General features: G+C 40.2%; 1 protein-coding gene across 2 annotated transcripts; it reads right to left on the bottom strand.

Moving 5' to 3' along the window:
* Positions 1 to 713: 713 nt before the first annotated feature.
* Positions 714 to 15647, bottom strand: LOC139371360 (tubby-related protein 1-like). 2 transcript variants are annotated; one of them, XM_071111711.1, is made up of 13 exons: positions 13202 to 15647; positions 9144 to 9267; positions 8751 to 8882; positions 8512 to 8643; positions 8133 to 8246; positions 7710 to 7877; positions 7528 to 7601; positions 5486 to 5653; positions 5186 to 5298; positions 4923 to 5031; positions 3429 to 3527; positions 2201 to 2372; positions 714 to 1994 (listed from the first exon to the last, which is right to left on the bottom strand). In XM_071111711.1, exons 1-13 carry the CDS (start codon positions 13214 to 13216, stop codon positions 1861 to 1863), a joined length of 1554 nt encoding a protein of 517 aa, XP_070967812.1. In that variant the 5' UTR covers positions 13217 to 15647; the 3' UTR covers positions 714 to 1860. The 2 variants fall into 2 exon arrangements, with proteins under 2 accessions (XP_070967812.1, XP_070967811.1); XM_071111710.1 differs by having other exon boundaries at positions 7710 to 7880; positions 13202 to 15645.
* Positions 15648 to 16593: the final 946 nt, after the last annotated feature.

The following is a 16593-nucleotide window of genomic DNA, read 5'->3' as shown; positions in this document are numbered from 1 at the left end:
AGAATAGCTCCCTCTGTTGGTAAAAATAATGATTTCGATTGTTGGCATTGGAAGTCGGCCTACGTTGCTAATAGGATTGGTTGCTGCTGAAAATATGTTTTTTTTTAAAGTAGCGTTCCTCTAGAGAATTACAGACGACAAAATAAAACGTGTAGGTAAAATGACAGCGTCATAGTCATAGCTCGCTCTGTTTACTAAACATGGACACTTCAAGAAGACAACTTTCTGTGAAGTCAACTCTGAGGAAGTGTGCACATAATTGTCCAAAAACCTTGTCTGTGATTAGCTTCATTGCCTCTGCGAGTTTGGACAACTGCCGGAGCAGGTTCGGGCAGAGAGCACACCTTCCACTTGCTCTCAGGATCCTCAGCTGTCAGCCCAAACAGGTTTTTCCTCTTAAAATCAAGTTTCTTCTCTTACCCCACATTTTGTAAGGCAACAACATCTACAAAACAGTACGACTGTCTCAGAAAACTAGAAAACGAACAACTGATTCATTTGAAACCAGTGTTCTGCTGCTGACTGCTGACATTGTGTCATAAAGCATTGTCATTCAAAAGCAAGATGTCGAATCAAGGCAGGTTCCCAGGGAGCATTGAGTTGACAATTATCTATCAAGTTAACACTAATATAGTACTGTGTCAAATGCACAGTAAACTATACAGCATAATGTTGGGTGTTTACTGTATGCAAATACATTTATCCTGTAAGAATTCATTTTAAACATGTCATATTTTATTTGCAGATTAATTCATTATTGAGCATGTTATCTTCAAGCCTGCACTTTGACTTTCATTCAAGAGAAGTTCACAAGAGACTGAAATGCATTGTTTACCTTTGGAACATATATTAACTATCCTTATCAAAACAACAATGGTCCACATCAGTGCCATATATTTGTCAATATCTGTCAATATAAGGCTCTTGTCCACACGATTCATACAAAGACAGAATCTAGCCGAAGAGAGAACATATAACTTAAAAAGGCAGGAATCAGAACAACATCAAAATTGTCACTTGAGTGGAATGAGAACAGCAAATGAGATGATTAGAGAAATACTTGTGACTGCCCACAGTCACATGATACAAGCATATTGCCTTATACCTCTGCCTCATGACTGTTCACAATGAAACCTCTAATTTGTAAAATTAAGTCAATTTCATAATCTGGAAATACCACAAATAATGCATGGAAACAAATATAACCCTAAAAATAATAAGAAAAAGTAGGCCTAAATAAATATACTTTGACATGTTTTTAAATTAATTTTCTATAAGTCCACGTAGACACAGTTTTGTGTTACCAATATATACATTTTTTTACCAATAGATTGATTTTTTACCGACACATTACTGGATTTGTATTCCAAATTAAACACAACAGAATGAACGAATATTGGACATGTACTATGCTATAAAAGCATTGATGTAGGAGGAAAATAGGCTTTCACTCTTCAGATGTCACTTCCATCCCCCAATTGGTCCACATCCCCCTACACTGAAATGGTGTAATGCCAAAGCACCAAAGCTCCAGTGCTCAGACTTGCATGGTGCATCAGCATCCCCTCACGTCCTTCACTGCACTCAAGGATCTCCAATTGGTCAAAATAATCTTGTTCCCAGAAAAGCTCATGATTATCATTGCAATGAGACACAAACAAACAAAACAATCCCGAGGCAGTCCATGTGATATGAAATGCACTTGGACCCCCATTCCATCTAGGACTTCCGTCCTTCCATGTACCTTGCACTGATGTTGAGTAATGGTGAAGAAAATTATTCTTTCTGGTAGTTGGCATCTGTATGCCAATAACGAGTTGCAGCAGCTTGAGGAGGCACCAGAGCCTAAATGGTTCCCTCTTATTCACAGGTTATTTTGCCATCGAAGCTTGATAGAGCGATGGCAAAGGCCTGCACTGCGCACATAGGGTAGCTATAGTCCAGAGTGAAGGCATCGTCTGCTACTCGTCCAAACTGCATCACAATATAGTCCACTAGAATAAGAAAATAAATAAAATATTTTAAACACACAAAAAACATTTAACATTTACATTCTTAACAGGAAAATGACAAATTACATTTTGTGACTTTATTCAACCTTATTCAACTTGACTTTTGTTCACCTGTATTATTCATGATATGTACTAGAAATAAACAATATGTAAATAATGTAATGATTGCGGTTTGAGACTCTTCTCACAATCCTTGCTGTGGACGATCTGAAAGTTCTTGATGGAGGCCTGTGTGACCCTGCCGTTGAAGTTCAGCACATGGGACGCCGTCTCCTCATTCCACGTGGGGGTCTTGTTGTGGAGCTCGATTAGATTGTCCAACTTTCTATTCTGGAACTTCATCAATAAACCATCGTTGTCCTGAAGAAATGGGGGAGGAAGAAACGCAGCAACACTAGCTAGGTCGTTCCATGAAATTAGTGCCTTTTGCCTCCCATTTACATTTTAAGTAGAAATGTTCCACAAATATAGAATTTTAAAAGCCTGTTATATTCAATGAAGTGTCCTTTAATTTAATATAGACCACAACATTCAAACATTTTTAAAGCCTGAGTTATTTTGTTGCTTTTGTTGCTTTGTCATTTCTGAAGATTATTTATTTCATGTGATTAGTGATTTATTTAAGTCTGTCCCCCATTTTAAGGTCAACCCTGTTACGTGAACTGAGCTCCCATTTGAATATGGTGAAACTTCCTTTTTAAAATAAACATTTAACATCTATTAGTGAAATCATAGAGTAAAAGCAGGTGAGCTGGTTGTACTCTTTTTGGACATTTTTCTGGTGGAAAACTGAGCGGGTCGAACATAACACGTCAACACTGTTACCCATAGATAGACAGGCTAGAATGTAAAAATAAATCATAATTGTGAAGTTTACATTCAATTACCACTTCCTTTTGTACACAACAAGCTTCCATTCTCCATGGCACAAGGGGATTTATGGATGATTTAAGTTGATATAATCAACCCTGTTACAGTCAACCAGGTTACGGTCAACCCTGTTTCGATCAAACCTGTTTCGGTCAACCCTGTTACTTTATTTAGCACTTATTACTAAGCACTTACTATAGTCACATTTTTATTTAACATCTTGAAATAGGAAAATATCTATTTTATGAAGTTGAACATGTGGTCTTTATGACAGAATGTTAAAATTAGGTGACATCAAGTAATTGTTTTACCGAGTTACACATCTCAAAAGGCACCAAATTGGTGGAACGACCCAGCTGGTCACAATAACAATATGGATAATGAGGAATAATGTGATAAAATCATCAGATATACTGTACCATACTGTATGTAGCTTACACAGCATGTAATGTCCTACAAAGAAGAAATCATGATGAACAGAACTGCTGTTCCGACCTCATCCATAACTCTGACAGAGTGGCATCTGTATAACAACGGTTTGCTTACACTGCGAGGTCGGATGGGTACTCGTTCACTGTCCTTGCCCATCCCTGGGATGATAACGGTCAACCTTCTGGGACCCTTCATTCCCAAGACATTTGTTTCCTATACCCAAAAGTCAGAGAGATAAGAAGCGGAATTAGGAATGACATTTTTGGGGAAGTTGGATTCCATCATAGATCAATTTAAACTAAGATTTTGTAATAACAATCTAATAATGAACAGTCTATGAACTACATTGAACAAAAATATAAATGCAACATGTAAAGTGTTGGTTTCATGAGCTGAAATAAAAGATCCCAGAAATGTTCCATATGCACAAAAAGCTTATTTCTCTCAGATTTTGTGAACAAATTTGTTTATACCCCTGTTAGTGAGAATTTTTAATTTACCAAGATAATCCATCCACCTGACAGATGTGGCATTCCAAGAAGCTGATTAAACAGCATGATCATTACACAGGTACACCTTGTGATGGGGACAATAAATGGTCACTCTAAAATGTGCTGTTTTGTCATACAACACAGTTTTGAGGGAGCGTGCAATTGGAATGCTGGCTCATGGAATATTCACCAGAGGTGTTGCCAGATAATTTAATGTTCATTACTCTACCATAAGCTGCCTCCAACATCGTTTTAGAGAATTTGGGAGTATGTCCAACCGCCGACCACGTGTATGGCGTTGTGTGGGCGAATAGTTTGCTGACATCAACATTGTGAAGTGTTCCCCATGGTGGGCGGTGGGGTTATGGTATGGGCAGGCATAAGCTACAGACAACAAACACAATTGCATTTTATCGATGGCACAGAGATACCGTGACGAAATCCTGAGGCCCATTGTCGTGCCATTCATCTGCCGCCATCAGCTCATGTTTCAGCATGATAATGCACAGTTCACTTCGCAAGGATCTGTACACAATTCCTGGAAGCTGAAAATGTCCCATGTCTTCCATGGCCTGCATACTTACCAGACATGTCACCAATTGAGCATGTTTGGGATGCTCTGGATCAATATGTACAATGGCGTGTTTCAGTTCACGCCAATATCCAGCAACTTCACACAACCCTTGAAGAGGAGTGAGACAACATTCCACAGGCCACAATCCACAGCCTGATCAACTCTATGTGAAGGAGATGAGTCACGCTGCATGAGGCAAATGGGGGTCACACTGGTTTTCTGATGCAGGCCCCTATCTTTTTTTATAAGGTATCTGTGACCAACAGATGCATATCTGTATTCCCAGTCATGTTAAATCCATAGATTAAGGCCTAATGAATGTATTTCAATTGACTGATTTCCTAATATGAACTGTAACTCAGTAAAATCTTTGAAATTGTTGCATATTACATTTATATATTTGCTCAGTATACTTATAGCCCCTTTACAAACCCTTTATAACCCATTTTACTACACCATATAATTAGCAATTTATAAAATACTTATGAACCCTTTGGAAAAACCTTTATAAATGGTTCATTAATGTACACTTCAATGCCTTACGTAAATAATGGCTGCTAATTCTTGGCGAGCGTTGGACATGTCTGGTAGAGCTCTGTCTGGGTGCAGTGCATTATCAAACACTGTGAACTTCGTGCCCAGGTAGTTGGACCTATGGAGTGTAAAGAATCACTCCGTGAATTACACATGCTTAAAGAATCACTTCATGAATTACACAAGTTTATGAAATGCCTGATTACAGCTGCAATAAAACATGTTTTATGGAAATTCTTCAGTTTGAGCTATGAATGTAGGTTACAGCATACCTCAACTTTCCAATGAAATTTTCTCCACCCCGAGACAAGTCTGTGGGGTCTATGGAGATAAGGTAATTGGAGGTTGTGCTTTTCTTTCGTTTTCTCCCAGCAAGTAGAAAGACCTGTAAAAACACATAATTAATCCCCTGGACAATGATTCCTCAAATGCAAATCATACTGTATCACAAGTCCACAACTTGGTTTTATGCGCGTTGGCTCCATCTCGGATTGGTTTCAAAATGAATCTCAAATCTCTAAAGCTGTGTGTGACAGTAAACCCCCTAAACCTGTCCTCTGAGAGTGCCTCACCTTCTTTTCATTGTCCAGGTGGAGATAGTATGTGGGGTATAGGCCTTTGTCCAAGCCCCTCTGGTCCCGGGTCACCTTACATTTGACAGTCACCCCCTGCTGGGCTGGCTGCAGAACAAACTCCTCCAGGCTGTCAAACTCAATGTCCGGGGACGGAGGCCTCTCCTCCTGGATGTGGGACAGGAAAGAATATGGTTATAAGCTTATCAGCATCTTTAACCAATGTTCATTTGGGGACCTTTTAGGTTAATTTATATGTAATACTTTATTAAAGGATTGCAGAATTGTATACCCCACCTGCCATCACTGTGGCAAGACTGAGACCTAGCTAACTAAAGAGACTATGACCTAGTTAACTAAACAGACTATGACCTAGCTAACTAAACAGTCTATGACCTAGCTAACTAAACAGACTATGACCTAGCTAACTAAACAGACTATGACCTAACTAACTAAACAGACTATGACCTAGCTAACTAAACAGACTATGACCTAGCTAACTAAACAGACTATGACCTAACTAACTAAACAGACTATGACCTAGCTAAATAAACAGACTATGACCTAACTAACTAAACAGACTATGACCTAGCTAACTAAACAGACTATGACCTAGCTAACTAAACAGACTATGACCTAGCTAACTAAAGACTATGACCTAACTAACTAAACAGACTATGACCTAGCTAAATAAACAGACTATGACCTAGCTAAATAAACAGACTATGACCTAACTAACTAAACAGACTATGACCTAGCTAACTAAACAGACTATGACCTAACTAACTAAACAGACTATGACCTAGCTAAATAAACAGACTATGACCTAGCTAAATACACAGACTATGACCTAGCTAAATAAACAGACTATGACCTAGCTAACTAAACAGACTATGACCTAGCTAACTAAACAGACTATGACCTAACTAACTAAACAGACTATGACCTAGCTAAATAAACAGACTATGACCTAACTAACTAAACAGACTATGACCTAGCTAACTAAACAGACTATGACCTAGCTAACTAAACAGACTATGACCTAACTAACTAAACAGACTATGACCTAGCTAAATAAATAGACTATGACCTAGCTAAATAAACAGACTATGATCTAACTAACTAAACAGACTATGACCTAGCTAAATAAATAGACTATGACCTAGCTAAATAAACAGACTATGACCTAGCTAACTAAACAGACCTAGCTAAATAAATATACTATGACCTAGCTAAATAAACAGACTATGACCTAGCTAACTAAACAGACTATGACCTAGCTAAATAAACCGACTATGACCTAGCTAAATAAACAGACTATGACCTAGCTAACTAAACAGACTATGACCTAGCTAAATAAATAGACTATGACCTAGCTAACTAAACAGACTATGACCTAGCTAAATAAACAGACTATGACCTAGCTAAATAAACAGACTATGACCTAGCTAACTAAACAGACTATGACCTAGCTAAATAAACAGACTATGACCTAGCTAAATAAACAGACTATGACCTAGCTAACTAAACAGACTATGACCTAGCTAAATAAACAGACTATGACCTAGCTAAATAAATAGACTATGACCTAGCTAAATAAATAGACTATGACCTAGCTAACTAAACAGACTATGACCTAGCTAAATAAACAGACTATGACCTAACTAACTAAACAGACTATGACCTAGCTAAATAAACAGACTATGACCTAGCTAAATAAACAGACTATGACCTAGCTAAATAAACAGACTATGACCTAGCTAAATAAACAGACTATGACCTAGCTAACTAAACAGACTATGACCTAGCTAACTAAACAGACTATGACCTAGCTAAATAAACAGACTATGACCTAGCTAAATAAACAGACTATGACCTAGCTAACTAAACAGACTATGACCTAGCTAACTAAACAGACTATGACCTAGCTAAATAAACAGACTATGACCTAGCTAAATAAACAGACTATGACCTAGCTAACTAAACAGACTATGACCTAGCTAACTAAACAGACTATGACCTAGCTAAATAAACAGACAAACCTTTTTCTTCTTCCCTTTTCCCTTTTTCTTTTTTCCTTTTTCTGCTTCGGAGTCAGAATCATCACTGTCTGATGCTTTGGCTGGTAGGAAATAGAACGTTGGGAAATATCAGACAACTTTATTTTACTGACCAGCAGGAATACGGTCAAACACCGGAGCTGTATTTAATTATAACAGAAAACACTTGCCTTTCTTCTTCTTCTTCTTGTCCTTGTCTTTGTCCTTGTCTTTGTCCTTGTCCTTTTCCCCCCCTGCTGAGAACATGGATGCTGGGTTGGCGTTCTCCTTCTTCTTTGATTTTGACTTGCTGGACTTGGTTTCTGGTTCGCTGTCTTCACTATCTGATTTGGCTGCTGGTTTAAGAGAATCCACTTCAGGTTATGATCGTTTCACAGTGTACCTACAGTGCTTTACCAACGGTACTGTGACACTGCAGTATGTGCTCTTGCAAAAGGGGTGTGAGACTTCCGATGTTGGAGATGTTTAGACACAAATCATACATGACGATGGGTTATTGATTCTCAACTATAAAGTTAATCATTATCCCTAAAGTTGCAGCAGTTTAAAATTAGTACTTAAAGCTATAGTGTTGAGGCTTACTGTACCTTTCTTCTTGCTCTTGGAGTCTGACTTATCCTTATCTCCATTTACAGAGAACAGAGAAGCTGGTTCCTTTTTCTTGGTGTCTTTCTTAGATTTTTTGTCAGACTCTTTGTCATCTGAAAAAAGATGTGAGACGAAAATACTTCTATCAGTGATGCTATTTCGTTTATATGTTTTGCACACTGTCTTGTTGTGTAATCTGCAACAGCTTGTTAGGTGATGACAGCATAAGGTTGTGGCCTTCCGCCTCGTGTGCAGGACTAGTGTTTCCTCTCACTCAACATTACAATTCAATCTCCTACCTAATCCTCTTAAAACAGGTCTTATTCTTGTTGTGTACTAACTCCTTTAAGAAAATTGCTTTCCTATACATCTGTCCACCTTTAGCTTTGGATTTCTTCTCTTTGCCATCTTTGCCATCTTTTTCAGAACCTTCCTTTGTGGTCTTTTTCTTTGTCTTCTTTTGTGGAGTCTCTTCCTCATCATCATCGTCGTCATCTTCTGTATCTGAACCTTGGGCAGAAAAGAAGAGTACATTTTATTGGGTTTTACAGAAGTTTTGATGCTATAACATGCAGTTCGCCTTGGGCATAATACCAGTTATGTTTCTGACTGCTCACCTTTCTTTTTCTTTGGCACACTTTTTGTTTTCTTCTTTGGCTCGTCTTTCTCTTTTTCTATCCCTTTCCCTTTCTCTTTCTCTTTTTCAGTTTTTTCTTCATCTGCTTTCTTTTTCTTTACCTTTTTTCCATCTATTTGACAAACATAATGAAAAGAAACAACATCGTTAAGAAGATTGAGAGAGGGATGACCTCCAAAGAAATTTAATGTTTTGATATATTTATTCATTACATGTTCACTCTGTCTCAGATAAAAATTATTTGTTTAAGAAACAACATTTTGGCAGCAAGTTCACTTCGCCTGGGTCTGTTTGCTGGCAAAATACTGGTGATCTTTTACACAATAATTTCCATATATCTCTTTGGAAGATATCTCATCTGAACTGTCCGTACTTTGAACTGCAGGACTCTCCTCTCCAGACAGGTCATCGCTCTTCTTGCTCTTGGTCTTTTTGGGCTTTGCGTCGGCACCATTGGTGGCTGAGCTCGCTGTCTCTGCCTTCTTCTTCTTTGGCTTCTATAAAGCATTATCTATAGGAAGAAGAGTCAGGTATGAGATGAGGAGAGGAAAGAGAGTGTCAGACACCAGAGACAGATGACACAGATATGAAGTAAGGAGAAAATCATAATTTCAGATCTACATTGCCTTCAGAAAGTGTTGACTTACCCCTCGACTTATTCCACATTTTGTTGTGTTACAGACTGAATTTAAAATGTCACAACCATCTATACACAATACCCCATAATGAAATAGTGAAAACATGTTTTTAGAAAATGAAGCACATTTATTGAAAAGGAAAAACAGTCATATCTAATTTACATAAATATTCACACCCATTAGTCAATACTTTGTAGGAGAACTTTTGGCAGTGATTACAGCTGTGAGTCTTTCTGGGTTAGCCCTTGATTTTCCAACATTTGCACATGATAATTATCAAAGTTCTTCAAGCTCTGTCAAATTGGTTATTGATCATTGCTAAACAACCATTTTTAGGTCTTGCCATAAATGTTCAAGTTGATTTAAGTCAAAACTGTAACTCGGCCACTCAGGAACATTCCCCGCCTTCTTGGTAAGCAACTCCAGTATAGATTTGGCCTTGTCTTTTAGGTTATTGTCCAACTAAACGGTGAATTCATTTCCCAGTGTCAGGTGGAAAGCAGACTGAACAGGTTTTCCTCTAGGAGTTTTCCTGTGCTTAGCTCCATTCCGGGTTATTTTTTATCCTGAAAAACTCCCTTGTCCTTCACGATTACAAACATACCCATAACATGATGCAGCCACCACTATGCTTGAAAATATGGAGAGTGGTAGTCAGTAATGTGCTGTATTGGGTTTGCCCCCAACATAACGCATTGTATTCAGGACAAAAAGTTAATTGCTTTGCCACATTTTTTGCAGTATTTCATTAGTGCCTTGTTGCAAACAGAATGCATGTTTTGGAATATTTGTATTCTGTACAGGCTTCCTTCTTATCACTCTGTCAATTAGGTTAGTATTGTGGAATAACTACAATATTTTTAATCATCCTATCACAACCATTAAACTCTGTAACTACCTTTTGCATGAAGCATGCATTTATGTCAATGGGCACTGGTGTAAAGTATTTAAGTAAAAATAAAGTACTAAAATGCTTAAGTAGTTTTGGAGGTATCTGTACTTTATCTGTACTTTTACTTCACTACATTCCTCAAGAAAATAATGTACTTTTTACTCCATACATTTTCCCTGACATCCAAAAGTTATTGTTACATTTTGAATGCTTAGCAGGACAGAAAACTTGTCCAATTCAAGAGAACATCCCTGGTCATCCCTACTACCTCTCATGTGTCAGACTCACTAAACACACATGCTTTGTTTGTAAATTATGCTGACTGTTGGAGTGTGCCCCTGGCTATCCGTAAAATAAAAAAATTACAAATAAAATGGTGTCCGTGATTTATTTTTAATTCATTGCACACTTAACAAGCATGGCTACCACAGCATTCTGGAGCGATACGCCATCCCATCTGGTTTGCGCTTAGTGGGACAATTATTTGTTTTTCAGCAGGACAATGACCCAACACACCTCCAGGCTGTGTAAGGGCTATTTGACCAAGAAGGAGAGTGATGGAGTGCTGCATCAGATTTCCTGGCCTCCACAATCACCTGACTTCAACCCAATTGAGATGGTCTGGGATGTGTTGTACCGCAGAGTGAAGGAAAAGCAGTCAACAAGTGCTCAGCATGTGTGGTAATTACTTCAAAACTGTTGGAAAAGCATTCCAGGTGAAGCTGGTTTAGAGAATGTCAAGAGTGTGCAAAGCTGTCGTCAAGGCAAAGGGTGGCTACTTTGAAGAAACTCAAATTCCATATGTGTTATTTCATAGTTTTGATGTTTTCACTATTATTCTACAATGTAGAAAATAGTAAGCATTTAAAAAAAAAAATTGAATGGGTAGGTGGGTCCAAACTTTTGACTGGTACTGTATATTGGTCGATTTCTTTTGTAAAATTAACCAACAACCTATCTACCTTTGATAAGCATCTAGCTGGTGGCTTGCTAGCTAGTTAGCTCCCATGCCAATTTCAAGTCTTTCTAAACTAATATCTGACCAACTCAGAAATATGATGAAAGTTAACTGGCAAGCGCATCATGCTTTCTGACATTATGTTAGCTAGCTGTCCCCAGTTAGATTATGTGTTTTCACTTATTGCATATGCATGTACTTTTTTCCCACCACTGGAAATGTGTGCTTAGGAGCATGAGGATTTTAGTAACTTACCATTCAAAAGACAGTGGAATATGCAAGCAGAAAGGTATGGAGACAGAAACAAGTCAAACACTGTACATTTCAAATCACACTACAACAAATACAGTACACTTGATTATCCAAAAATGCATATTTTCAAGACATTCTCTTAAAACTGATTTGCTTTCAAAAAGGAAATAGTAATCAATCCATTAATATCTTCATTTGGAACTGATAATAATCATTAGAATATTCTAGTTAATCTATTTTATGTAACCTGTCCTAATGACACAGTGACCTAACCAACTGGTCAGGACTGAGAAAATCACAGTCAGCTGCCTCAGTCACGTGAACATGTTGCGTCACATCCAGTGTTACAGAGATTAAGTAGTTGTATATTAGTTGTAGTAATAGTGTTTTAGAGATGTACATATCAACTGCACAAGGCTGCTCCGGAAAATAAGTATAGAAAGTAATGGCTCTGGACTTTTAAATCAATGCAAATGTAATTAAAATTGGGCAGATGTTTTACTTGCATTCTTAAAAACACTCTTGTGCAGTTGGAAGTGCACTGGACAATCCAACTCTATTCAAACACAAGCACATACAGCTTCTCTCCCAATTAGTCCCATTTCCCACAGTAACCAGACAGTTGTCCACTACATGAGCCTTGATCTGGTATTATGTCAACCAACCTCCCAGAAATCCCTTTCAACACAACACACCACACCACAAAACAACACAGCACAACCCAGCATCCCAAGACACAGAGAATAAGGATGTCATCCACTGTGATCCTGCTGGTCATTTGAACACTGACTGACGGGGTGCAGTGATGGATGTCCACGGTAATCCGATTAAGATGTGGCTCTATTTCTGTCCTCACCTTAGACAAGCTGTCAGTTGAGTAATGGCAGCCTACAGGCAAAGTCGTCAGGCAATTGTGAGGGGGGGAACTGATGACCGAATTCAAAATCATTGCATCAATATGTTTAAGGAAACAATATTTTTCATATTTTTGTATCCTTCAGATAGGTAAATCCTTCCCCCTCAGTTTTAATGGACATGAGGTCTCTGACGATGGGGCAGAGAAGGAAGAGGAAAATGATCCACTCTCATCTTACCACCTGTGGGTTTTTCACCATGACGTGATAGCCAATGACAACCACAGTCCATTAACAACACTCTTTCTGAAATAAATCTGGGTACTATGTCCATAAAATAGGAGGAGAGACATGATTGGTTTCATGAATGACAGACAACATAGAACCCCCTCCCAAGTCTTTCCCACAATACAGCACATTTATCCCAGAACCTCCACACAACTAGGTGGTTAATTCTACATAACCAGCACTACTATGCACACCAGTCCAGGCTGGGGGAAATCAACTACAACTGTACAACTGTAACAACTGTAACAATACCTAGTTAAATAAACTTGCCTAGTTAAATAAAAATAAAAAAATAACTGTAACAATACCACAGCAGCATTCTGTTGTAATAATCTGATTACTGGTCAACTGGTCTTCTATCCAGTGAATTGTCTAACGATCTAGAGGGAATAACGTTAAGTCATTCATCTATATTCATCTAAACACCATGACGGTATATCTGAATCAAAATGCTACATAAAGAAATGCTCTAAGTTCATCACCATTATTCCCTCTCTCACATCCTTTCAACAACAAAAGCTCTTCAAAACACAGTTTCTATAACGTTACCTTCTCTGCAGACATGGTGTAGCCAGTGACTTCGGCTCTAATAAACTACAAACTCCTCTTTACCGAAAACGTTCTTAGTTATAAAAAAAAGACAAAATGAGGCAATTCAACACAATGGAGGTTAATTAAGAGAGTGAGGAGCCTTGAACTGAATGGTTCACCATCAGCAGAAAGTTGCTAATAGGATTTATGTGTAAAGCCATCTGTTCTTCAGAGACAGAGACACGTCAACAGGACAAACCAACATGGCGTGGGACTAGGGGTAAGAAGTATGTTATGAGTACACAGAGGACAAGCACAGGTCCACTATATATATCTTGACACCCCCCTCCTGGATGTAATGGTCGATGTGACTCATAACCAACCAAATTTGTCTCGGACACAACAATTTATTCTCACATGACCAAAAAAAGTGGCGCAAATAGACATGTAGATGAACAGCTAGTGTCTTAACAATGGACAAAAAAGGCACACCCAGCTACCCAGATGTGGTTTTTGTTATGGTGGACTTTTACCTTCTGTGGAGTGGACTCATCTTGAGACCAGTGGAATACATTTTGAAATAGCATGACACTTTTTAATCATTATTTTACTCAGACACTCGTTCTGGCAAGACAGAAATTACATTGTGTTGAATAGAGCTGACAGTATTTATTATTCTTCATGATAGAGTGTGATGTCTGTTCTACAAAATGTATATCTATAGAATTGCTCTCTCCAGAACACATCCCAGCAGAGGTTGGTTTGTGCCATTATTATTATTGGTGTGCCCAACGCATCACCGGGGGCACACTGCCTGCCCTCCAGGACACCTACAGCACCCGGTGGCCAAAAAGATCATCAAGGACATCAACCACCCAAGCCACGCCCTGTTCAACCCGCTATCATCCAGAAGGCGAGGTCAGTACAGGTGCATCAAAGCTGGAACCGAGAGACTGAAAAACTGCTTCTATCTCAAGGACATCATACTGTTAAATAGCCGTCACTAGCCGGCTACCACCCGGTTACTCAACCCTGCACCTTAGAGGCTGCTGCCCTGTGTACATAGACATGGAATCACTGGCCACTTTAACAATGTAACACTAGTCACTTTAATAATGTTTACATTTAGCTGTACTAATTTCATATGTATATGCTGTATTCTTTTCTACTCTATTTTAGTCCATGTCACTTCGACATTGCTTGTCCTAATATATGTAGTGCATTCGGAAAGTATTCAGATCCCTTTACTTTTTCTACATTTTGTTATGTTACCGCCTTGTTCTAAAACGGAGTAAATAAAATATAAAAAATCCTCATCAATCTACACACAATATCACATAATGACAAAGCGAAAACAGGTCATTTGAATTTTTTGAGTATTAAAAATAAAAAACTGAAATACCTTATTGTAACGTACAGCAGGTCAGCCACCAGGGGGAGACTCGTCGAGGCCTGGTGACAGACGGAGTATACATCACGAGGCGATTACTCCATCTGCTGGACGTGCCAGGTCTCGACGGGCTCTCCGGCCAGGACTAATTGGGGCTGATTGTGGTTGGTGAGTAAATCAAGGGCTGATTGCTCACCTTCTGGACGGGTCCCATAAAGCTGCCAGAAGGGCAGCACACGGGAGAAGGTACTGGGGGAAGAAAGGTTATTACTGTATAGTTGGGGACGATTCCAGAGGTAAAAGGAGGGAGTTCAGTTTTTGTTCTCCACAGGATACAGCAATACCTGGAGCCCAGAAGACGGTATCCCGAAGAGGGTCTCATCGGGGAGACCTATTCTTTTATTTTGGTTTGTAATTCAAATAAACACCCTTGAAACCAAGCTAATCCTACTCTGTCTGTGTCTGATCTGTGTAAGCGTTTTGACCAAACCCCCTGGTCTGCCACAAGTGGTGGAGAATGCGGGCAATCTGTTGACTTGGTTAGATCAGGGTTGACGTTTACGCAGCATCAGCATGGACGAGTTGATAGCTCAGTTTGTCCGGGCCCAACAAGCAGTTCAGGAAAGAACACTGGAGGAACAGCGACTACAAAATGTCCGCCTCATTGAGTAAATCAGGAAGCTACAAGGAGGAGCGTCTACTGAATCACATCCAAACTAGTTTTTAACCAAGCTAAGGGAAGATGATAACATCGAACCATACCTCTGTACGTTTGAACGGACAGCGCTACGGGAAGGATGGCCAAGGCAGAAGTGAGCAAGTCTGCTGACCCCGTTCCTCTCTGGGAATGCCCAAAAGGCGTATTGGGACCTGAACGATGAACAGGCGGCTAACTACGACGGACTCAAATGGGAGATAGTCAGCTTCTACGGTTACATCGGGCTCAACTATTCCATCGGGCTCAACTATTCCACAACTGGAGGTTCATAACCGACGCAGCCCCCTGACCCCAGATGAGCAACCTACTGTGCTTCACCAGGGCATGGCTCCAACCGATGTATCCACCCTCTCTAATCCTAGACAAAGTGGTCCTGGATCGCTTCTTAAGGGCACTACCCCCCGACATGAAGAGGGCAGTGAGTCTATGTGCGCCCCAGACCTTGGAGGGCCTCCTGGAAGCAGTGGAGATGCATCAGGACACTCAGGCCCTGCTGAGTGGGAGCAGGGCCGAGTCGGCGACCCATTCGATGGGACGGAAGGACAGCCCCACTGCTGTGTACCCCGAACTAACAGTCGGCAGGGCCAAATGACCTCAAACCCACTGTAGCCCAGCCTACCCCTCGAAATCGAGACACCCGCTGGGGGCCAACTGAGGGGACAATTCGGGACGGCCCAGTGGGAGGATCCAAACTTGAAAGCCTCCGCAGCCCAAGTGATAGCGGTGGATGGACAGTTACTTCCGGGGTGAGTGACTGGCGATACCCCCATTTCCAAATCAAGAATAACCTTTCGTGTCAGGTGTCATGCCAACAGGGGAACTTCGAGAGATATTGTTGCTGCCCCGACGGTGGCCCACACCCACACCCACCTGTTGGGGGTGCACCTGGGAATGGAGAAGACCCGGGAACGGATCGCTGCCCGGTACCACTGGCCTGGGATGAGGAGGGCCGTGGAAGACTACTGTCTAGTGTCAAATCACTGCCCCAAAAGCACACTTCCGAAACACACTGGTCCCCCTACTGATCATAGGGGGTTCCCTTTGAACGCATCGCCATGGATATAGCGGGATCCCTGGTAAAAACAGCATGAGGACATCGGTACATCCTGGTAATACTAGATTATGCCACCCGGTATCCCGAGGCCATTCCCCTATGGGCGACGGTATCCAAGAGAATCGCCCGGGAGCTGTTCCACCTTTCAGCTGGGTGGGCATCCCGAACAAGATCCTGACAGACCAAGGTACTGAGTTTATGTTCCGCCTAATGAAAGATTTGTGTGCTCTCCTGCAGATCCAGACCTC

This window comes from Oncorhynchus clarkii, chromosome 17 (genome assembly GCF_045791955.1).
Source record: "Oncorhynchus clarkii lewisi isolate Uvic-CL-2024 chromosome 17, UVic_Ocla_1.0, whole genome shotgun sequence".
Lineage (NCBI taxonomy): Eukaryota > Metazoa > Chordata > Actinopteri > Salmoniformes > Salmonidae > Oncorhynchus > Oncorhynchus clarkii.
This window is presented reverse-complemented; position numbering and strand designations above follow the sequence as displayed.

Excerpts from the sequence above, each read along its gene's own strand:
- LOC139371360 (XM_071111710.1), bottom strand. Across the intron at positions 5,654-7,527 it reads GAAAAGGGAAGAAGAAAAAG|GAGGAGAGGCCTCCGTCCCC; the intron begins GTTTGTCTGTTT and ends TCCCACATCCAG. Across the intron at positions 1,995-2,200 it reads GATCGTCCACAGCAAGGATT|TGGACTATATTGTGATGCAG; the intron begins GTGAGAAGAGTC and ends TTCTTATTCTAG.